The sequence below is a fragment of the Rhodamnia argentea genome, chromosome 6 (assembly GCF_020921035.1).
Source record: "Rhodamnia argentea isolate NSW1041297 chromosome 6, ASM2092103v1, whole genome shotgun sequence".
Taxonomy (NCBI): domain Eukaryota; kingdom Viridiplantae; phylum Streptophyta; class Magnoliopsida; order Myrtales; family Myrtaceae; genus Rhodamnia; species Rhodamnia argentea.
In genome coordinates this window covers 21,940,243-21,963,802 of record NC_063155.1, presented here as the reverse complement: position 1 = coordinate 21,963,802, position 23,560 = coordinate 21,940,243, and the positions used below count along the sequence as shown (strand labels likewise).

At 43.3% G+C, this 23,560-nt stretch overlaps 5 protein-coding genes, 1 long non-coding RNA gene and 1 other non-coding gene across 8 annotated transcripts; 2 read left to right on the top strand and 5 right to left on the bottom strand.

Annotated features, from left to right (window-relative positions):
• Positions 1-1,061: 1,061 nt before the first annotated feature.
• On the bottom strand, positions 1,062-2,928 carry LOC115734458 (casparian strip membrane protein 3-like). The gene is made up of 3 exons (XM_030665255.2): positions 1,853-2,928; positions 1,509-1,632; positions 1,062-1,408 (listed from the first exon to the last, which is right to left on the bottom strand). The coding sequence occupies exons 1-3, from the start codon at positions 2,122-2,124 to the stop codon at positions 1,193-1,195; spliced, it is 612 nt and encodes a 203-aa protein (XP_030521115.1). The 5' UTR covers positions 2,125-2,928; the 3' UTR covers positions 1,062-1,192.
• LOC125315627 lies at positions 1,402-1,787 on the top strand. The gene is made up of 2 exons (XR_007198887.1): positions 1,402-1,595; positions 1,715-1,787. It is a non-coding gene; the product is annotated as an uncharacterized LOC125315627 (long non-coding RNA).
• A 141-nt stretch (positions 2,929-3,069) lies between the features above and the next one.
• On the bottom strand, positions 3,070-7,568 carry LOC115734506 (mitochondrial fission protein ELM1). Of its 2 annotated transcripts, none has more exons than XM_030665332.2 (10): positions 7,132-7,568; positions 6,746-6,984; positions 5,405-5,501; positions 5,078-5,227; positions 4,884-5,010; positions 4,063-4,175; positions 3,924-3,987; positions 3,734-3,827; positions 3,499-3,607; positions 3,070-3,379 (listed from the first exon to the last, which is right to left on the bottom strand). In XM_030665332.2, exons 1-10 carry the CDS (start codon positions 7,312-7,314, stop codon positions 3,278-3,280), a joined length of 1,278 nt encoding a protein of 425 aa, XP_030521192.1. In that variant the 5' UTR covers positions 7,315-7,568; the 3' UTR covers positions 3,070-3,277. The 2 variants fall into 2 exon arrangements, with proteins under 2 accessions (XP_030521192.1, XP_048137100.1); XM_048281143.1 differs by having other exon boundaries at positions 5,078-5,146.
• Positions 7,569-10,045: 2,477 nt separating this feature from the next.
• TRNAK-CUU lies at positions 10,046-10,118 on the bottom strand. The gene has a single exon. It is a non-coding gene; the product is annotated as a tRNA-Lys (tRNA).
• A 930-nt stretch (positions 10,119-11,048) lies between these two features.
• On the top strand, positions 11,049-13,613 carry LOC125315541 (extensin-like). Its single transcript, XM_048280740.1, has one exon. It carries the CDS (start codon positions 11,049-11,051, stop codon positions 13,611-13,613), a length of 2,565 nt encoding a protein of 854 aa, XP_048136697.1.
• A 303-nt stretch (positions 13,614-13,916) lies between these two features.
• Positions 13,917-15,761, bottom strand: LOC115734497 (capsanthin/capsorubin synthase, chromoplastic-like). The gene has a single exon (XM_030665321.2). It carries the CDS (start codon positions 15,609-15,611, stop codon positions 14,118-14,120), a length of 1,494 nt encoding a protein of 497 aa, XP_030521181.1. The 5' UTR covers positions 15,612-15,761; the 3' UTR covers positions 13,917-14,117.
• Positions 15,762-17,192: 1,431 nt separating this feature from the next.
• Positions 17,193-21,854, bottom strand: LOC115734502 (vesicle-associated membrane protein 714). Its single transcript, XM_030665326.2, has 4 exons — positions 21,496-21,854; positions 19,907-20,097; positions 19,349-19,512; positions 17,193-17,656 (listed from the first exon to the last, which is right to left on the bottom strand). Exons 1-4 carry the CDS (start codon positions 21,710-21,712, stop codon positions 17,566-17,568), a joined length of 663 nt encoding a protein of 220 aa, XP_030521186.1. The 5' UTR covers positions 21,713-21,854; the 3' UTR covers positions 17,193-17,565.
• Between the last annotated feature and the right edge of the window lie 1,706 nt (positions 21,855-23,560).

Here is a 23,560-nt window from a genome sequence, read left to right as displayed (position 1 = left end):
ACTTAAAAAAATGAATGAATGAATGAACGAACGAAAAATATCTTCATCATTTACGAAAATATTTATACATGAATTATTGTCGACAATGAAAACATCCTTGGAAAACGCCAATGACGGTTGCCTTATTGGCTCATTATTTTAAATGATACAAATAATCTTTTTTAGAAAAATATTTTTCAAATCGTTTATTTTCACGAATCTAACAGAGCTTAAGAATTAGATGGCGGGGTCTTTGTTCAGCTCCCTCCTAATGAAGTTTCCAAGACGAGAACGATGCGCCCCTATCAAAGCATTCAATTAGCTTCTCTTTGCTAGCACAAAGGGACGCGATTGGCGGCGAGAATCATGACCACTCGCGAGGCCAATACCGGCGAGGGTCGACAGCCCTCGCGAGCAGGGTGGGGAGGCGGCGGTCCCCTTTCCAAGTTTAAACACCTCCTCCCTTCTCGTCTTTGTTCAAGTTCTCATTTTCTTTTTCTTTTTTCCCTTTTTAAGTTTTTGGTTGTGTCTGTTTCTAGTGTTTTTATTATTATGTTGTTTATCCCCTATATTATTACGGGACAGAATTTCGTATGAATTGTCTTGAGTGATCTTTGCTTTTTCAGACAAAAGCTCGTTTGGCTTTTGTTTTCATTCCTTAGCTACGAAGTTAAGTTGCTCTAGGTCGGTGCTCACATTTTGAAGACTAGCAATTAAAAAAAAAAAGGGTAAACTACCGGATCCAAATTTATTATACGGATATCAATTCAATTATAATATTTTTTAATTTTTTTCAATTTACTCCCAAACATTGCGGGAAATTTCAATAAAGTCCTTCAGACTAATTTTCGTTGAAAATCGCCGACGTGGCAATGTGCCACATGAGATTGCTGGCGATAACTTCTCGTAGAAGTTTAGGATTGAATCGACATGTGATTGAATCATTTCTTCTACGAAAAGGAACGTGTTCACGTCAACGCCCATTGCAAAAGGCCGTGGTAACTTTGTCGAGTCGAATGCACTATGCCAGGCAAAAGAGTGCACACTGCTTTCTTTTTTGTCAATTAAAATCACTGCTTCAGTACACTTCGCATGGCAATTCCCAACTGGACAACAACCCAATGAGAGCGCAATAGCGTCGTCGTCGTCGTCATCATCCAACTTCTTTCAGAGTTCAGAGGCCGATGATATGAGAGACGAAACAACTTTCGATTCAGTTCCTTTTGAGACAGATGGTGGACAAATCTACCAGGAATATGAAGGTCAAGGCGGCCACGAAGGAGGCCACCACGGCGCCGCTGACTTGCTGGCAGAAATGGTTGAATTGCTGGCAAATGGCGAGCCAGTTCGCGTTCGCGTTGCCGTTGTGAGCCAAGTAAACGATGGCGGCCGCCGAAGAGGCGGCAGCCGTCGTGAGCGCCACGAATATCTGCGACGGTTTGGGAGATTAATTATGTTAGGAACAGAACACACGGCTCTTGTTTCATGATGATAATGAGCAGGTTCTCTCATGAGAAAGATTAGATTACGGTGTCGAAGACAAGGAGGAGGAGCCTTGGACCGATGGCCTGGGGCCGGACTATGCACACGATCGAGAAGGGCAAGGAGAGGACGAGGTATGCGCTCGCGCCTGCATTCGCGATCACGAAAAATCTGCATTTCACGTCGGACAAATTAAATTTGACAACATTAAGCACAAAAAATAAAGTAGCGTGAACAGAATTAACATGACGAGGTATGCGCTCGCGCCTGCATTCGCGATCACGAAAAATCTGCATTTCATGTCGGACAAATTAAATTTGACAACATTAAGCACAAAAAATAAAGTAGCGTGAACAGAATTAACATGACCCGAGAAATCATGTTTACGTACGTGAATACCGGGAGATCGTCGTAGCTGGCCTGGAACTGGAAGAACTGCGTGAAGAACGGGAGCGTCTGATCGGTGGTTCCCATGGTCGTTGCGGCTGCTAAAGCAGCACCAGTTGCCAGTAGCCTGAGAAGGAAGTCAAACACGGCGACCCCTTTCTTCCATCCTCCTCTTCCCACTCTAGCGGCAGCCACCGGAGGAGGCACCGCACCAGCAGCCGCTTTTCCTTTGGCTCTGGCCTCTGATTCTGGCGTACCATTCTTCGACGAGTCCATGGAACTTGCAGGAACGTGAAGACTGATGCCTTTTCGTCTGCGCAATGCGTTAGATGAGCTTCTAGGCTACGAGATACCATGTTGAAGCAGCCCAATATATAGAGGAACTTGGATTAGAGCCAGAATTTAGTAGATGAATGGGGTGGTTTGACTCCCTCTTTTGTCTGTTTTTTGATTCGTCTAGGAAGTTCACGAACGTCCGTACAGACTTGAAGGGAGAGGATAGGTTGTTCCTGCTCCACCTTCTCACCTGAAAAAACCTGGTGTTAATGCTAGTTTAATATAAGAACACCCTGCACTGTGTAGTTGGATATGCAACTTATCTCCAATCGGAGAGAAAACCGCTGGCATTAAGATCGGCATTTCAAACCATACAACGAGAAATCGCCTAAGCAACACATGCTTCGTGGCCAGCCAATCAGCCAGCTTCACTGCGTTAGCCAGATAAAAACTTCCGGTGGGGTCGATACTCCAAGAGACATAGTGTAAAAGCTCTCCAAAAGGGTAATGCTGATTTCAGAAAAGCTCAAGGCTCAAGCAACAACGATAAGAGAACTGACGTGAGAATGAGCACTCATTCCTGAAAAACTAGAAATGACCCGATCGAGTCATTACGATAAAACCAGCTACCAACACCACAACTAAACTTCATCCCATCAAGTATCAGGGAAATCGAGAAGATGGGTCAGCAACTACCAGGATATCATTTCATTCTGGTCAATCCCAATCCAACCAGCAGCATGGTTTCACACTACCAGATCGCCAGGGCCAAAAGACAGTCGAGGATTCTTGATTGCATCAAGTTGAATCATCCACAGTAATACAATTAGTTAACTATGGTTTAAATTGAAACAAGTGCCCTTTTGTTCAAAACCAAATTGCATTGCGTTACATGAACGTATAGAGAACTCTCAAGGAACAAAATATGCATGCATCTTTCCTTTCGACACACTACAAACTCCTAATGCTAGTCCTTTATTCTATTCGTATCAAAATCCACAAGGGACAACAATATTAATGCAGAAACTGTTCAGTGATTTCAAGTAGCTTCCTGGCATGTTGTATTGAACAATGCAGTGTTGAGAGGAATTCCTCTTCTGAAATCAACAAAAATAAAATAATATGCATACACAATCAGTCATCAACATGTCTCTTATGTACGTAGCCTCCATCCCCGCTCAGCAAGTGCTTCACGCACCCGACTAGCAGCCTCAGCAGTGTCATTAAGGGGAGGATAGCTCCAACTTTCCAAAATCTGTAAAAGAAGATGGGGAATTTTAAGAGATCATACTGAAAGGAGAACCAACACAAAGTGGGACTATGTCGTGGTCTGTACTTTGACATTCTTGCGAATGCTAGCTCAAATATACTTACATCCTCAGAGCCCAAGAATGGCCGAACTACACCTCGCTCCCTCAGACACTTGTGAAAGTCTGCATACTTCCAGGTACATCGCTCAGCTCCCATTACATACACAGGCTTCCTGGAGGTGTAAACACAGTAAAAATTAGTATGGGAATTAACAGAATAAAATTCGAAGACTTAAAACTGTCAATAGATAAATTATCCAATAGAGATTTCTATGATAGCCACTGTTTCTCAAGCTTACCCAGTGCTGCAGGCTTCACTGATTATACTGATTGAATCTGCTGTGACAACAAAGGCATCAGCCCATGCTAGATGCCCCATATGTGGATTAGGCTCTAAGCAGAAGAACATTTAGCATATGTCAGAAAAAACTTCTGTAGGTCATTATCTAAGCTCAAACAATGAACCGTATGAAAAGCAACCATAGTTACCTTGACCATCCCATATGAAAACTTTTGGATTATCGCCAAGTTGTTTCACTATAATACTGGATACCTAAGGGGCATATGGTATATCAATCAAAACAAGAGACCTGAAAAAGTTTTAGAAGATATTCAACTCCCGTCTCACCTTATCAGGTGTTCTACTAGAAAAAGAAATTCTGACGGTCCCACAGCTTGCGAGCACACTCAATAAATTAGATATCAACTTCTTTGCAAGATCTGCTCCATATCGACATTGACCTGTGATAGTGAATTGCACCATTATACGGAGTTAGATAGGAATTAACTCAAAGTTCGAATCATCTACAGACAGAGGAGCAGTCGACTTCTTTAATCACAGTATCACCGAGACTTATACATACATCGAAAGAAGCTTTTCTACAATGATTATCTCAAAATAAGACATTACCGAAGCCTAATCAACACAGTTAGCCTATCTCACAGTCGTGCCAAGTGCTGCTGATGGTAGTGGATCTCATACACTACGTGCCCAGAAGACTCACAAAAGATTGATTATGTGCCCCTAAACTATACTGGTGAGATTTATCAGACTCCAATCAGTTATAATTTCCAACAGAAAATCTAAAGCTACTCTCTCAAAAATCAAATGCCTTGTGTGACTGATTAAACAGTCTCATGCATCGCATCACCCAAAAAGTGAGTCAACCAACCTAGTGCAGGATGGTCCTCAACTGTACATCTGTTCGTCCTAAAGGGAATGAAGAACCGCATTCACCAATTACTTCCCACAAATACTAACCTTTCTAAGCATGTTTGAAGTATTGTCCCAGTTCTCTTCTGCTCTATTAAAATTGATCTTAACAGACAGGTGTTACCATGTATCTTCTTAAAAACCAAAATGGCAGACAATGAATTGAGATACTAATTTGAAATAATTCACAGTAAGCAGAACTTCTATGGAATCATTGAAGAGATTCAAATACTTACTTGTAGGTCCTCCTATATTAACTACAAGTAAAGGTTTTGGCAATGGTGCAAATTCATCATTCCAAGCACTGGCTGCATTCCGCAGTGCAGCAGAATCAATTTGGTGCAAAGCTCCAACGGTGAGGACCTGAGACCAAGAACTCTTAGCATAGATTCAACTTATGTAAGATATGTGCGGAATTCCCGATAAGTACCACATGCTCATCAGGAGGTTCTTGTGGAGTTAACCATCGCTTTAAGAATCGAGGAACCTGCTCCTGTGCCTGGGGGGTCAGAGGATAGTAGTCATGTTGAGGGGTGATCACCAAATCAAACCTATTTAATTTCACCCTTGGATGTTGTATCTGCAACAGAAAAAACCAAGAAGAAACCAATACCCCGTTACACACACTAAAAAAGCACAGGTGGACTAACACAAATTTGCACAGAGTAATGACTAGAACTAACCAAAAATAAAGAAAGCATTCCTACATAGGTCACCAGTTCAGTGCATAGATGAGCACAGATAAGTATAAACCTACCTGAACAACAAAAACATTCTCTGATGCTAACCGCTTTATGGAACTTGCAACAGATATTGTATCTCTGCCAGATGCAACGACTAATAGAGGTCCATCCCTGCTTTAGCAGGACCAAATTAGTTGATAAAAACCTCAAAGTATTAAATAGCATATGTGAACACCGAGAAAAAAGCAAAGCAACCTCATTTGTCAAAGGGAAGCATAATCGACACAGATGAAGCTGGACAGAGAACTTTGAGGGGTTAAATGCACAACAGACAAGAGTCTGCCCCGGTAGCTGATAAACTGTTGTTTATATCTATTTTAAGCTGGATAGGTCCAAAAATGTTGCTAACACGACCCATAATATCCATTGCACAAGTGACAAGAGATCTGTCTGTATTAAAAGTTCGCCTATCATGGGACCAATAGGACAAACAGAATGAGGGGGAGCATAGTAAAAGAATGAAAAGTTCATAATATAAACTAGCAAATTCATGGTATCAAAAGGATCAAACAAAGTAACTCAAAATCCCATTAACCTACAAGGCTACAACTACTCTGCAGGCAGGAAACAGCTTGTACTATCATAAGCAGAACTAACATAGACATCATATGAGGTTAGCATGGTAATTATTTAGGACAAATAAAGATATGCCATTAGCAAAGCACCTAACTTATAATACAAAATAACATTAAAACTTTTTACATCCATCGGTAGAGTCAACTACACATGAACGTCGTTGTGCTTTCTTTAGTAAGAGATAATACTCAAAACCCTCCCTTAAATTTTCATCTTTTTCTTCTTCAACGTTCCTTTGTTCTTTGCTCTGATACCCAACCATTAGTCACATCCTCCCATTGGAACACCTAAAAGTCATCATTCTAACTGTCTACTAGAATCATTTTAAATGAGCTTCTCTCAATTTGTCCCTAATTGAGGTTACCTGATCTGAAGGCTATCATTTCAAGTGTCTAAATCATTTTAAAGAACCCTCTATCATCTTATCCTCGATCAAGGTTGCAGGAATTCTTCTTGAACATGCCTATCATCTTATCCTCAATTTAGAATACTCCTTCTATATGCCTATTTCTGACTCCAAAAATCATGAGAAAATCCATTACCCTACATATCCCTGTACCCGTGTCCAACTCCTTAAATATGCGTTTTTCAAATTACAAATGGCACTTGAAACCAAGATGCTTCCTTCAATTGCACAACATACTTTCTCTTCTATTCAATTCTGGTAATGAAGTGAGCCAGAGCCAAGGCCTAAACTCATATCCAGATCAGAGTATATGGGCAATAAAACAGCCAACGATGTCAATAATCAATAAAAACACGTGCAAAGAAAGACTTACTTTTCGTAGGTCTCACGAGCCATTTTCACAATCTGCTTCGCATCAGCCTCTAATATAGAAGACAGTCCAACATTGCCACCATTTTCTGGATGTACAGGCACGTGCTTTCTCCCTCGGGCCGTCAACAAGAGCTGGGTGTACCCAAAAATGCGTCTCAGGACAAAATACAGCTTCTTGTGAACAGACACAGGAAGCCAGTGCAGCCACTCATTGACGCCTCCCTTTGGTCTCGTAACTCTCTGCACATAACATCAATATGGAAACTTGAGCAAACGCCAAAAACATATACTCATGAATTTCTCAAACCACAGAGATATAAACAGGGGAAACTGCACAAATCGTCCATAAACACTCCGACGAACGAAATCAGGCGACTGGGGACTCACATACAGGACATGCTTGTCGGACAATCCGAGGGCGCGAACCAGGCCGATGCTCTGGTTCTCGGACCACGTCGAGCCGTTCCCAATCACGACGGCGCGCCTGACGACGCTGTACGTGCCGCCTTCGAAGATCTCCGGCACGCCTGGAGTAGGGCTGGGAGGTTCAGGGAGCCTTATTGGCTTCATCGACTCTGAATGGCGCGGGGACAGCGATCGGAACCCTAATTGACGATTGGCTCGATTCAGACGGAGACTCGAGCGCGACTCAATCGCACGGAGACGCAAGGAAGGCTCGCCGAAGAGGCTCAGAGGATTCACCAGCAATTCTGCCACGTAATTTCGCAGTGAAGATGCAGAGAAAGAAGAAGAAGAAGAAGAAGGGAGTAGAAGTTCTTCAAAGGTTTTCTTTTGGCCAGTTCATGTTGTGGGAGTTTCTTTTCTGTTTTTTCTTTTTTTCGTCAGAAAATGTTGGAGGAGTTCAAGTACAACTTTTCCAATATGAGAAAAATATTTCGACCAAAAAAAAATACGCGAAAAATATTTATACTTAACCTAAAAAAATCTTTATAACCCATGGAAAATATTGAAGGAAGTTGAATAAGGACACGAATAAGAATACTAAAGCTCTTTCGAGTAAGATAATTAGCGGAAAATGATGCAAAACGTTCTTAAACTTTGGTTCGATACATAATGCCTTTTTTTAACTTTTAATTTGTGCGGTGTGATCTTGAACTGTTGCTCAACGTGCAATGCCGCCCCTAAATTAATAATTTGTCTAATGCGGGCCCAAACTTTTGATACGTCAATGACCGCAATTGACTTGAGATGGAAAGTATAATTTTGTTTTGTTGGAATTCTATCGATGGTAAAAACAACACGGGTTTTGTAGCGATTTCGAATAGGAGTCGTCGGTGAAACACGGAGAGCAGACATATTTCAATTGAATTTAATCAACGATGAAGTCTAACGACGTAAAAAGCTTTGTTGGAATTTGATCGACAACAAAGTACGATGAGATAAAGGTATAACGCTAGAATTCAATGGATGGATTTGAAAACTACACTACAACTAAGATGTACCTCGGTATTTAATCGATGGTGAGATAGTATGAGATTTGAAAAATAACTCGATGATAACATTTTTTTTTTTTTTGTTGATTGCTTGAAGTTTACAAAGAGCATGATGTTGCTGTTTAAACCTACAAACAATGGATGCAATGTTACAAACGGAACTTACAAATGATTACTACATTCAAATAGTCATATAACTCGTGGTTACAAGAAGTTACTCCATCTAAAATAATTCAAATATCTGAAAATATCCTACTACTAGGCAGCTACACGTCAATGTTAATACTTCATCCCGAGTGTAACTTCTTTAGTTGTCGATTCTTCAAATTGCCAACGTTTATTTAAAAGAGCTTACATATCCAAAAATACATCCACTAGGCGGCTACACGTCGATGTGAATGACTTCGTCCCTAGACAATTGATGTCTACTATCGATAACTTCCATAGTTGTCGATGTTCTTTTCATATATGAATTTTGATGTGCAAAAATAGTCCAAAAAAGTTTTTTTAAATTTTGTCAAAGAGTCTCAAATATTTTCACGTTTTGCCAACTAAGTCCATCAGATCAATTTTGAACGAAAATCACTTACGCGGATGCCAACCGTCCTATATGGCATGGCTAGTATTGACATGAACAATTCTTAATAATATTTTTCATATTTTTAATTTTTATTTATTTCCTTTTCTTTTTTATTTTTACTAGGCAGATGGGAAAAGGGAAAAACAAAAGGAAAAAAAATAAAAAAAAAGTACAGAAGAAACGGTGAAGAAAAAAAGGAAGAACAAATAAAAATTTCAAAATAATACCGAATATTACTAGAAATTGTCCACGTCGGCGTCGGCCGTGCCACATAGGACGGCCTACATTGACATTAGTGATTTCCAATCAAAATTAGTTGGATGTACTCAATTGGCAAAATATGAAAATATTTGAAAATTAATAAAATTAAAAAGTTCAGAACTAAATTGACAAAAATATAATAAGTTTCGGGCAAATTTCCCCTTTTGTTGTTAGCTAAATTCTGATATCGACAAGATGGCGAAGTCTTTCACTTATCAATAATAATAATAAATTGGTCTTTTTTTTGTGTAAAAAAAACCACCGTTAAAAGTGACAACAGACATAACATCAATAATAAATAATCGATACTGAATTTAGGACAAGAAAAGCGTCGACTTCTTTTGAAATAACAATGGTCATGACAAACTTTTCTCTAGTTGTGTTAAACAATCACATAAAGTAATATCGCCAAGGCAATCGAAAACCATTTCTCGTGAATCTCTAGCTAAAATTGGCTACATAAACTCAATTAACAAAACATGAAAATATTTGAAAATTTGACGAAATCAAAAGATTTAGGACCAAATTGATATAAGTACAATAGGTTTAAGACTTTTTCCGACAAATTTCCCTTTTTGTTATTAACTAAACTCTGACATCATCGATTAAGTCTATCACTTATCAATAATAATCAAAAGTTAAGTCTTTTTTTTTTTGTGTAAACAAAATCACCGATAAAAGTGACAACTGACATAACATCACCGATCAATAATTGGTATCGAACTTACGACGAGAAAAATATCTACTTCAGTTGAAACAACAATCGCCACGACCAACTTTCCTCTAATTACGTTAGACAATCACAGAAGGCAATTTAGCCACTGATGGGCTAAAAAGTTATCGCCAAGACACTCGCAAGTCGCAACCATTCTTCGTCTGGCCTCCAAAAGATTATACCTTTTTTTTTAAAAATTTTTCCTTGTCGGGTTTTCCTAACAAATAAATGTTTTAAGACGAATCCTTCGAAAAAAGAAAAAACAAATAGAAAACAAAAAACAAGACCAATCGCCCACCGTGGGGCTCGAACCCACGACCACAAGGTTAAGAGCCTTGCGCTCTACCGACTGAGCTAGACGGGCTGCATGCGCTGGGTGTCCTTCAAATGTATTGTAAAGAATATATTACATGAGAATTCCAACCGCAAATATTATTCCGTTTGGATTTTACTGTTTATCATGTTTATTTCTGTCCTGGTTCTTTCTGTAGTACTCCTAATTCTTCCAACGCGAGCAACCTGCTGTTTTCCGTCACTGAAAATCGAGGTCTGTTGCTTCATTTTCACAGCATCAACTCAAAGACTGCTCTCTGAGAAAAAGCATGGCTGCCACAAGAGAATCAAAGCCACACCACCACCTCAGAAATGAAGGGGGGCTGGCACTGGCATAATTCTATCAGCCAAAGATAGCCAAACAAGCAAACGAAGCAAGTAATCGGGAACATATGGAAAATTTGACCAAAACGGTCAGCAGATTAATGAGCATGCCAGAGGCAGAGTGATTTTACATCATAAATTAATCATGTTGCCATTTCAGCTAATTGTCACCTAATGCCGAACTTCCATGTATAACATGGGGCTGTCGAGCCAGGAAAAAGATTCAACAGACTTTTCCCCTGTCGAAGACCACCGGCGGTTACAGACGAGGTCCAACATAAGAAGCAGCTGGACTGCATTATGACTGGGAAAACCCCCCGTGTTTCAATCGACGAGGCCGAGAGATCAGACGGCATCGTGGAGCATTTTAAGAGGTCGGTTCTACCATTTGTCTTCCAGAGACGGAAATACTTGACACGAGTTGCAAGAAGAAGCAGGAGATTTGCAACGCGTCCGGACTGGTATCGACACGGATCGTAACCGCTGTGCCGAAAGCTGCCGGCATCTCCTCCTTAAAACCAGTCCAGATCTTGAAGATGGTCCCTGTCGTTGCGTTCATCCCGTCCTTTGATTATGGCTGCCTCAGTTGCGTACAAAAGCTCAGCCATTTCACCTGCATTTTAGCTTCCTGCCCAGAATGAGAGTGAGTACGAGTGTTTCACTGTTGAAGGAAGGCATTCCAGTGTACATCCTAATCATCTTGTTCAGTGCTGTAGCCAGTGGTCAGCAAAACAATGGACTTGCCCTCAACTCCTCCAAATCCTCCACCAGTTTATCCTTTGCATCGTATTACGGCGGCCATCCACCACCTCCGCCGGTCCTCATGGCTGGTCCGCCTCCAACAGCAGCACCCGAATCCCCACTACCGCCAATATTTAGAACGCCTTATCCGGGTTATGGATCACCTCCTGTCTTACGTTCACCGCCATCAGCTCCACCCGGGCATGGTGCGCCACCGCATAGGGGCCAACCAGCTTCAAGACCTCCACCGCCGCCAACATATGGATCTCCTCCACGTCCATCACCACAACCTCCGCGAGCTGCTCCACCAACTCCACCAGCTTATCAACCCCCTACGCCGTCACCTCCTCCATCTCCCCGGAGAGCAGTTCACCCAGCACCGCCGGGAGGTCGACATGCTCCACCAGTTCACAGCCGACATGTAAGTCCACCACCTCCATATAGGCGTCCAAGCACACCTCACGTGCACAGGCCTTCAGCCCCAACTCATCGTCCTCCAGTGTCTCAACCACCGCGTAGAAGACCAGTTCGCAGTGCACCTACACCTCCTACTTATCAACCTCCCCCAGCTCCAATTTACCACCCTCCAGCTTCTCCACCACCTGCGTATCCAACACCAAGTCCACCTCCTACATATCAACCCCCCTCTCCTCCAACTTTATCACCACCTCCATCTTCTCCCCCTCCCCCTCCTATTTATCCATCACCACCACCACCCCCTTCATATCCACCACCAACTTCACCACCGCCACCTCCTAGCTGTCAACCTCCACCTTCTCCTCCACCTGCCTATTTATTTCCACCACCACCACCTTCTACTTATCAGCCTCCACATTCTCCACGACCAAGGTCTCCGCCACCTTCACCTCCTACATATCAACCTCCATCTTCACCACCTCCGACTTATCCAACACCCGTGCCTCCAACATATCAACCTCCACCTTCTCCATCATCATCCCCTCCTCCACCTCCGACTTATCGACCTCCACCTTCTCCACCACCTTCATATCCTTCACCACCTCCACCGCTTATTTATCAACCTCCACCTTCTCCACCACCACCACCTCAACCTCCTACATATCAACCTCCACCTTCTCCAGCAGTATCACCCCCTCCACCTCCAACTTATCATCCTCCGGCTTCTCCACCACCTTCATATCCTTCACCACCACCTCCTATTTACCAACCTCCACCTTCTCCATCATCGTTAACCCCTCCCCCTCCTACTTATCATCCTCCACCTTCATATCCTTCACCACCACCTCCTATTTACCAACCTCCACCTCCAACTTATCATCCTCCGGCTTCTCCACCACCTTCATATCCTTCACAGCCATCTCCTATCTACCAACCTCCACCTTCTCTGTCACCATCACCCCCTTCCCCTCCTACTTATCAACCTCCACCTTCTCCACCACCCCTATATCCTTCACCTCCTCCTCCCCCTCCTGCTTATTCACCCCCACATTCTCCACCACCTATATATTCCCCCCCTCCTGTATCACCACCACCTCCAAGTTATGAACCTCCGCCATCTCCACCACCTGCTTATCTATCACCACCTCCTTCTCCACCATCAGTGCCACCTCCACCTCCTTCTTATCAACCCCCACCTTCTCCACCACCTATATATCCTTCGCCACCTCCCCCGCCTATTTATCAACCCCCAACTCCTTCACCACCATCGCCGCCCCCACCTATTCCACCACAAACATCTCCACGTCCCGTATCATCACCACCTCCTCCTACTTATCAACCTCCACCTTCTCCACCGCCTGTATATCCTTCAGTGCCGCCTCCACCTCTGCCTCCACCTCTTTATCAACCCCCACCTCCTTCACTACCTCCGCCTTCTCCACCATCATCACCACCTCCTCCGCCTCCAATATATCCGCCTCCATCTTCACCACCCCCACCTCCGACCTATCAACCTCTGCCTTCTCCACCACCAACATATCCATCACCACCGCCTCCTACTTATCAACCCCCATCTTCTCCAACACCTACATATCCACCCCCACCCCCCCCCCCACCCCCATCACCTACATATCGACCTCCACTTTTGCCACCGCCAACATATCCAACGCCGACCTCCCCACCCTTGCAAAGGCCACCAACGCCCACACATCAACCTTCCCCGTCATCTCCTCCCACTCACACACCTCCAAGAAGGCCTCCTCCTCAACACCGACCACCGGTGCATAGACCATCACATCCAAAACACAGGCATCCAGTGTCTCCACAAAGACACGTACACCCATCCCCCCATACACCTATAAGGACTCCACCATCTCGAAGACCACCACCAACTTACCAATCACCGCCACCAATAGAGAAGCCTCCAACATATCCAGTGCCAGCTACACCAACTTATCCACAGCCACCATTACTTCCTACTCCAACTTATGGACCTGTGTACCCATCACCACCAATGGCCTCCATCCAGTTCCTCCGCCCATAACAGAGAGGCGTTCCAGCCTGCATGTGCTTTCTTATGCTGTGTATATCATCAGAATGAAGCTTGTTGTACCAACTGCTGTCCTAGTAATAAAGTCCACCTGCTTGGGGTAATTAGCATGACTAAGTATATGATCCTCTAGTGCGCAAATTAACTTACAGTAAGCAGGTGCTTAATCTAATGAGACCAACCCAAATTGAGGTTGTTATGTGATTGATTTGGTCAGAAGAGTCTCTCTCTAATATTCTCTGGCCTGCGGTATCTTTAATTTCTCGAATTCATGGTTAAAAGAGAGTATTGGCACTAAACAAACATTAACTCCAATTTCAAAGCTTGACATGTAACGTGTAACTAACAAGGACAATATTAAAACTGATCTTAATCTTATCGAGCAGTAAATACAAAAACAAGAAGATTATCTGATGCGATACTTGGCACAAAGTCTAGATAAGCCCATTGCCTCACCTCCAACAAGAAGTTTCATAAATTTGCGTCGATCCTCTGTCCTTATATTGTTTCAAGAGCTAGATTACCCACCATTTTAACCAAAGGAGCAGGACACTTCGTTATGATGTCAAACCTGGATGGGCTGGAGGCATGTCCAAACAGGGATAAACTCAACATGGCAAGCTCCCCAAAGGACAACCTTGAGGAGAGAAAACCTTGCCAGTAATACGGGTTCAAATCAAAGAATGCATCAAAGAACCTCCGAGTCCCGTCTAAGTCGAGCTTCAACAAAGTCTCCATTCCAAAGTTGTAAAACTCTCTAGCGCACCTTCTGTCAACTGGCCACAGGCCATTCCACGCTCTTTGGTGAAGTGGCCTTCCTCTGATCATCCGGGTTGAGCCAAGACACTCTGCAATTGTCTCAGCAAGAACCGGCGCTAAAGCTAGTGTCCGAGCCACCTGGTACCCAGTTGACGGGTGGACGATCCCGGACGTACCGCCAATAGCCATCACGCTCTGTGGGATTCGCGGGAGAGGACCTCCCATGGGGATCAAGCATTTCTCATCCTCTAACACTCTTCTGACCCGAATCCCCAAATACCTTAACCTCGCCACCATTCTTAGCTTGACCTCAGAGTAGGCTAGCACCGGTCTGCTCACTAATGAAGTCTCTTCCAGAAATATTAAGTTCGAATCGAAGGGCATCACGTATAAGAAAGTAGGGAGTCTTGAGTTGTTGGCTCTCAAGTAAGGCTCATTCCCGAGATGGGAATCTCTCCAATCCATAAGCATCATCTTGTCTAAATCAAAAGGGTGTTCATCTACTTCGGCCAAAATCCCATGAGCAATCTGATACCCGTGGTTCCTCGGCTTATCATACTCGATGAAAGGACTCCCAAAGCCGCTCGCATCGACGATCAAGCTCGCTTTCAGCTCGATGCCATCACTGCAGACAACAGATGATCGGAACTCCTCGTGCTCCACTTTCCACACCTTGGCCTTGTGGAATCTAGCCCCAGCGGAGACACACCCTTCAATCAGCCTCGTCTTCAATTTCTCCCGACTGACGCGACCATAAGGCCGGTCCAAATACTTGGTCTTCCCGTCATTAATGACGACACAAGCCATGGGCCACGTCTTGTCCAAGCAATCCACGAGCCCCAACCCCTCGAACTCGTCAACCCAGACCCCATAATTGTTAGGCCACACGGAAAGAGGGGAAGGATCAACGCAACATACCCGGATTCCGAATCGAGCGACTTGCTCCGCAAGCCGCAGCCCCGCCGGGCCGGCACCGATGACGATCACGTCGAAGCGACGCCGGTCGCCGGAGGCCAGCCATGGGAGGTCGGAATCGAACCCTTCCAAAAGTTGGGGGGTCGATTCGGGTTTCAGCTCGAGGAAGCTACCGAACTTGCTGACTCGGGTCGCTTGATTGAGCTTCCGGGAAGAAGCATGGAGGGTCTTGGGAGGAGAGACGAAAGGGGCGGGCGAGGAGGGGAAATAGTTGGTTCTTGCCGATGGCAGTGGAGCTAGTCTCAGTACCGTTGCCATGAGAGAGAGAGAGAGAGAAGATTGCAGCTATGGAGGAGGGAGAGAGAAAGAGAGGAGGGTTGAAGTACAGAAGGCGAGAGGAATCTCGAGGAGTGAGCAGAAAAGGATGCCGCCATGGTCGGTTTTTGGCGCTAGTTTTGAACGACTCCTCCTTGTTCCCGTCAAGTAAAAATATTGGGAAAGTGGGTCGAGCACTTGCCGAAAGAAAAGAGACGATCGTGTCGTACTGAAATCACGAAAATGACTAGTGGGAAATGGCTGACAGACAGATTGGTGTTGTTGGCCCGACGCTAGACAAGAACGTGCCGCTGGGACCCACTACTCAACCCAAACTCCTGACCAGGCTGACCTGTCCAAACGCTGGCTCCCCAGATTTTCACCGGGATCCGACCAAATTTAACAATTTAAATGGACAGTCCACCAGAATTCTATACTCTCTCTCTCTCTCTTTTTTTTTTTTTTTTGTGTGTTTTTGTTTGCTGAAAGGGGGAGATTTCTAATTTACAACTAAGGGCGAGCACCGTTCGATTTGGTGAAATTTCGACGTCAAACTCAAATCAAACGGCTCGAACAAAATGTACTAAACCGAACCAATTGTAGTGTGAAACATCTTTTGCGATTTTTCTCCTTTTGTCTTTTACACTTTAGTTTCTTGCATTTTCGCAGGCTAAAAATCCACTAAAAAGTAGCTTAGAAGGAGTATTGATTTCATAGTCATGACAATTCAAGAGTTCATACAAAATGGGAATCTAATCCACTCCTCACCTAAAAGGAAAGGATGATCAACATAACTAAAGTTAGTAGCTAACACAGTATGATTTCACAGTTTGGTTTGGTTTGGTTATAATCAAACTAGGCACGGTTCAGAAGCCTTCTCTTGTTTTGAAAAAGTACGATTAACCAAACCAAACAGCCAAAAAAGGATAGGCTCGGTTTGATTTGATTCGCAGTTTGCACTTTGCACGGTATTTTTTGCCCAACCGCATATACAAACACGAGGGGAATGTCGTGCAGAACACAAACTTCAGCTAATTTCGTATCGTTGACGTGATGAAGGGGGTCGCCGTGCACTTTTGCCTTGCTTTTGCTGCCCTTCTTCTCCTCCTCGTCCTTGTCATCGTCCAGTTTTTTGTTCGTATCTACACGCTAATGCATGCATCCAACTCTCCAAATGATCAGAGCCCAGGCTTAGTTCAATGGCCTCGCACCTTTTTTTCTCGTGCAAGTCCCGTAAAACACCCACGAGCTGTAACTTCACAGTGGACACAACACAAAGGTTTTGCAATCATCGCCATCTATGAAAAAGCAAGCCCTTTTGGGAAGCCATCACGGCCTGCATTGAGTCCTCTCCCATCTTCGTATCGTTCCTTATCGATGCGCATAGGTTGTCTCCAGTATGAAGATGGTCGACGATGATAAGTGAGCACGAACGGAGACAGAGTTTGCATGATTAGGCTGGCCACCCGTTAGGAGAACCTATAGAGCAAGATGCTAGATCAAATAGAGCCGGGAGACCAGCTCATCCGATGAAATCGCCAGCTTGACTTGAGTGAAAACCAGCCAATTCCAGTATATGAAAGATGAAAAAACGAAGAAAACTTATTCTTCATAGAACTTGTTTTGCACAATCCATCTCATATCATAAGAATGCAAAAGGCAAAAGCTTGACTGTCGGCTATAAACAAGTACATTATTTACATTAATGTAGAGATGCCCCGTGAAAATACATCATATAACTCATCAGAACTTAATGGAAGCGATGAACCCCCATCAGATTCCCCAAAAAACCAGAACAATTCCTCCCGCCAAGGTGACATTTATCAGAGACAGTTGTACATTGTAATTCTTTTTTAGCACTCCTCAAGTTACAAGCAGGACCAGCAGATACGATCCAAATATCACCCATGGCATGGCATGTATACTTACCGGTGATCAACACCAGCAACTATAGAGGTTAAGATCTGCAGTTGGGTAGAGTGATGCCTCCACAACAAGCAGCAATAATAATGTATAGCAGAACAAGAATCAAGCATGTTAGTAATGCCCTGCCACAAAGAGAAGCATAAATTTAATGTCGATACAAGCAGTCCAGGACATAGATCTAAAGCGCTATATTACAACCACAACCACTACCACTAGTCCCGTGTTCCCATTTGGAAATAGGGAGGTGTGGTTGTGGCTTTTGCCTCTAGAATGTTGGTGCAGATGCTGATGAATGAGAGCATTTATATCATTTGAAAGCAAACCTATTCAACCTACGTCTCATCTAGCTTAGGAACCTAGTCCAGCATAACTATTAACTGAGAATACGGTCAGTGCAGCAATTGATAAATTGAGTTGGATTTGCATTTTCAATTTCATGCAACCTTAAAGATGAAAACTTTTTTCTTCTGTAACAAACAGGGTTCATAAATTTCAACAGTTTAGAGTTGGACAACCATCTGTGGAAATCTAGGACGCCAAATGAATATGGACATTCCTTCTGCTAAGATCCCCCACCATAACTTAAACATTGAAAGTGAAAGTTCCCAGAGTCTTTACTTGGACAGCAACCAGAGAGGAAAATACTCTCAAATGCACAACAAAGTAGTTATCATCCGACATATGAAGCACAGCCAATACCTGATGGCATTTTCTGGACTCTTACTTGGTTCGTATTGATGCAACACAATTACAGAGACGATCCAGACTTACGTCAACTTCAGCACAGACTCCTTATGTTCGGATAGAGACAATAGAAGGTAGGGGTAGAGGTAGAGGTGATTCATACTGAATGCGCCAAGCCCGAGACTGAAACTTGGAACCAACCCCCATAGGTCCCAGTTACGAAAAATTGGAACCACTACCCAAACCAGTTGGGTCCAGGCTAGTTCCCAGTTCTACTTGAAAACCGGATTTGGTTTGTAAAAATCAAATAATGATAATATGTACTTTTTTTTTTTTAGCCCTTAACAAGTGAAGTATTGTTAATTTAGCGCTACACATACATCAAACACAAGGTCAGGCGATTCCATTCTTCCTGGTTGTGCCTTACTATTTATTTTAATAAGGCACGTATGATGTTCTACACTGGTTCAACTGTGGAACCAGCCAGGCTGGTCGGATCAAAGGTCGAATCAGTGATTCTGGCATAAGAGCCGAAAGCCAAACCTGATAAAGGCTGGTTTCAGGATTTTGGAACTGAGAGCTGGACCGATTCTTCCTAGATTTGGCCTGGAAAGGAACCAACTGGGCCATTCCCAACCAGTTCCTGAGTTTAACCGCACCCTGTGCACACCACTAAGTAGAGGAGCTCAAACGGTACAAGGACACAAACAACCTATCACCCTGCGGTCAGCACAATACAAACCAAAAAAAAAAATGCCCTTCTTTAATAAATTAAGACAGATTCCCACTAGGCAACCTAACGGACATCTACTTATCTAGCCATATGCATCCTGTAAACTATCCAATATGTTTTGCGAAAGTGATTCTAGATGCTTAAGAGTATTTCCCACCAACTACACTACAAAACATGGTTTATTTCAAGAATCATCTCCCAATTGTTAGAAAGAGAAACACCCCCGACCCCAAATATGGGTTCTTTTACTTATTTTTTCCCTTCGATCCTTTCTCTATTTCTCATCTTGATACGCGCTGCATAAAGTTTCTGTCAGCTTCCAGAAAATTTTATATCCAGAGCGACAGGACACTAAACGAGTGTCAAAGCTTTATAAGCAGGAACACGATTTACTTACAAAAGCTTCGCGTTTTTCATCCATAGAGCTCGACGAAGACGCTTGGACTGTTTCTTGAAGTGAAATGCACCATCTTGCATTGTAGCAGTCTTGTCAACAAGTAGCTCAATTCGGTCACCTCTTTCCAGTATCTTCTCAACATTTTCCACCATTATAGTGCGAATCTGAATGCAAAATTGCAGGAACATATTAAAACCAAGACAATCCACCCACTGACCCATATGCTAGCCCCAACAGCTACCAGGGGACTTGATAAGCACACAAAAGAAACAGCCCCAACCAACCCCCCCCTTTCCTTTTCCCCCGGGAGGCCCCCTTAAAAAAAAAAGCCTATGGCGTGGGCAACGCCGACAGTCATGGGCACGCACTGGCCCACATATTTTGACCAATTAACATCAATTGATGGGACATGAGGAATACAGCTTACGTACTGTACAGTCAAATTATGCTACCTGCTACACAAGCGGACTCCCACTCTAATACAAACAAGAGTTACAGAGAACCATTTTGACTAGAAATTTTATTATAAGTTTGTTAGTAGGGATGAATAGTACTTGCCTCATTTACTTCACCTCGGACCCGATTCAGAGTGTCTGCACTGGGGTTACTGGAGAAGAATTCCATTTGCTGATGTAAAACCCTTGAAAACTCATCATTCATTGCATAAGCAGGAGCATAGTGTGCAACTCTGCCATAATTTTTCATGAATCTCATGTGAATATCTTCCAAGTACGAAAAAGGAATCCTCCCTGAATCAACAACAAGTGCAAGCATAAGAAATTCATGCATATGAATGAATGAGCGAATAATGCAAACTGATAATACCTTAAAGAAATGACAGTGCATCTATAAGTAAATCTGAAACTTGGACTTGCATTATGCAAGCGAGGAGAATACTGCTGTTTGCAGCAGCTCAGAAGATGGAAAAGAGATAATGGCCATGTAATCAGGAGTAAAGACAAGTAATCAGTTGCTTCGACTTACTATGTGCAACTTTGCAATTACAATTTCAACAGTGCCCCTTCAAGTCTTTAACCCAGAAAAAAGAAAGCCACTGCAACCTAAACTTGGACAAAAGTAAGTACAGAATTGCAAATACACATTGTTCCTTACAACATTGTTCCTTACGCGTGCGACAGCCCACAATGCTAAGACTATCCATTATGTGGTTGCCAGCTCGACAAAGCCGCATTAATACCACATCCTACCAGCTGAAGAGGAAGAGCCTTTTCTTATACTGACTTAGAGATTATTGATGAATGATCTTAAGTTAGAGGCTTAGATATCCCGAGATCAGTTGAAATAGGTAGATAGAACAAGTCCTTAAGTAGGTTAAGGTTAAGTGGTACGAGGCACCAGACTGAAATCGCAGAGGGAATATTTGATCATGGGACATATTTCAGGCACAAACAACATAGACAAAGGTATTTCCTCTTAAAGTTCAGATTTAAGGGAAAAACCTAAATCTCAAAACCTGTGATATCCTAATAGTAGCCTCTAAATGAAGGTGATTGTTTCTCTTTGGAGTTTGTTCAGCAACAGTGGACTGATCAAGCTTGACATGAGTAACATGAAAGCTACAACTCATTAGTCACCGTATCTCCTAACCATGGCATATTTCAAGTCGCCTTGAATGATCATTGTTCCAGATGTTTAACATGCTAAATTTTCCCCCACGAGGAGAAGTAGCAAGACTAAAATGAATATCTTGGTAATCACTTGATAAACGGAGCCTCAAATTTCACAGGAGCCATAAGGACTGAAAAGTTCTTTCTCCAGCAAATCATCATAAAACCGCATTTTCATAAAAACCTGCTGCATAACATCTTGATACTTCTCCTGCTTCTCAAACATCAATAAGCCAAAATCCTTCTCCATTTCCAGTTCAGACGACTGGCAACGCGATAAAATTCCCGATTCGGACTCTCTGCGCTAACCTCAACGAGTTCGAAATCGATTAAAGGCACAATTCACGAGTAGGTCAACGAAACGTGCCAAATCACCGTGCGCGAAATCGAGAATCCTGTATGTCTATCTAAGACCAAAGCGAAATCGAGAATCCTGTATGTCTATCTAAGACCAAAGACCAAGTGCACAAAAGCGAATCAAACGAGGAGAAAAATGAAATCGGATCACGGAGAACGCACTTCCGAAGGTGTCGTTGGCCATGCACAGGAAGGTGAGGCCGTCCGATCTCAGTATGTGGAAGATGTAGCGGTCCTGCGAGAAGCATAGCCTGGAGTCCGCCTCCGAGGGGAGCTTCTCGAGGATCCGACGCGCCACTGCGCCAGTGTTGCCGGTGACGGCGCTGAACTCCGCCAGGACGACAGTCCCCCTGGCGACCACCGCGTACAGAATCGCCATCGCCAGACCGCTCAGCTGGATCTCGGAGGAAATCGCATGTACGATCGAGGGAGACTAATCCGGTGTTGGTCGCTTCGGTGGTCGGTGAACATGGAAAGAGAACGACGAGGAGGGAGAGTCGTTTCGTCACCGGCGAGCGAGTCCACGGTTGTGGTTTATGAGGAAAGGGTGGGGGGGGGGACCTGGTACGCGTGAGAAGCACGTGCTTCTTATTTTTACATAATTTCTAGAGAAATTGGAAACAAAATAATTAATTTGCTTTTAGATATACTTATATTCATTTAAGTTGTGAACTTTTTTATAGCATCTTGATATTCATAGGAGAATTATTTTAACTATATACAAAATAATTAATCTATCTTATTCACGAGAATTATATCATTTAATTTCACGTGATTTCAAGTCGCTTTAAGAAAATCAATTCTAATAATGCATATAAATGCGTAGCATAACTTGTATATCCAACGATTTTTAGCATCCAAAAGGCAACAAATTACAATTTACAACAACACACTAAATCGTATGATTAGCGACTCAAAAATCAAACTTCAGTGATTGATTATCGTGAATTTGGGAAACAGATTACAATTTCACGCTAGGTCACGTAGGACGGCCGGCGGCTAAGTCTTAGATTTATAATCAAATCGGACTGAATTGACATATAAATATAAAAGATTTATGGCTCAATTGGCCAAAAAAAAATTAAAACTGAATTAATAGATCTACGACTTTTTTTAGTAATTCTCCATCATATATGGTGAAGAGACTTACATGAAAAAAAATCATTTCGATCCGACTTTGTCGGAGCATGATTAAGAAAGTAGGTTGAGATTTCTAGTAAAAAACGGACTCAAAGAACGAGATTGGGATACGATATTATTCTATTCATTCATTTGAGATGATAAAATTGCAGTCATTTAATATAACAGGAGGCAAATTGGATCTTCCCATCGACAAGATCTCCATGGATTGAAGAAAAAAGCATCAAAAGCAAGGGACAAAGCAGAGGCAAACAAGAGGAGGAAGTTAAACCCTGAATGGGAATAGCACAAACCGAGCAAACAAACACGAGAGCAATCCAGCAGAAAAACAGGACAGACTTTATTGCAAGAAGTTTCAAAAAGGGTTCCTTTCTTCCCTTCACGAACCTCCGGACTGTTTCCTGCTATGACCCCCTCTTTCTATCTTTAGCCCCACCGTGGGCTCCTCGTGAATTCTCGTTGTTTGAACTTTTCTTCGGCTCTCGACCCTGCAAATTTTGCCGCGTGAAGTCGAAAGACAGGAAGAATTCCGGGTTTTAACCTGCCTCATTGGGTGAGGTGTGTAGCAGTCTTGGTAATGGCGGATGGGTTATCTTTCTTTATGGATTTTAAGAAGGTGATCTCGAATTTAGCCACTACGCGCAGCTGGTCTGGAGTGTCTTGTCCTTGGTGATTAGGATTGGTTTAATATGTCGAACTTATTGTCGGTTTGTCGATAAGTAGATAGGATTGCACAAGAGAAGTCCTGGTTTATGCAGACTCCCAGCAGAAGATATGCATGTTAAACTCTAAATTTCGCTACGACTTTCTAGCTCGGCTTTGTCACTGACAGCATTAGCCGCCGTCTCCCGTGATATCTCCCCGATCCTTGCGTTGGCTATACCATCGAGGCTGTCGGTCGGCGAGTCCACTCCACGCATCGATGGACCCCAGAAGGCCCTGCACCTCCGATGAACTGATGGGGGGTTCCGTCACGGGGGTCGAAAGACGGCATTGATCTTGTTGGCCCTCGTTCGGTGTCCAGATGGACAGCAGGATTTTTGAGTACTTGCACTTTGAATTTCCTAAAACAGGTCGAATCCAGGGA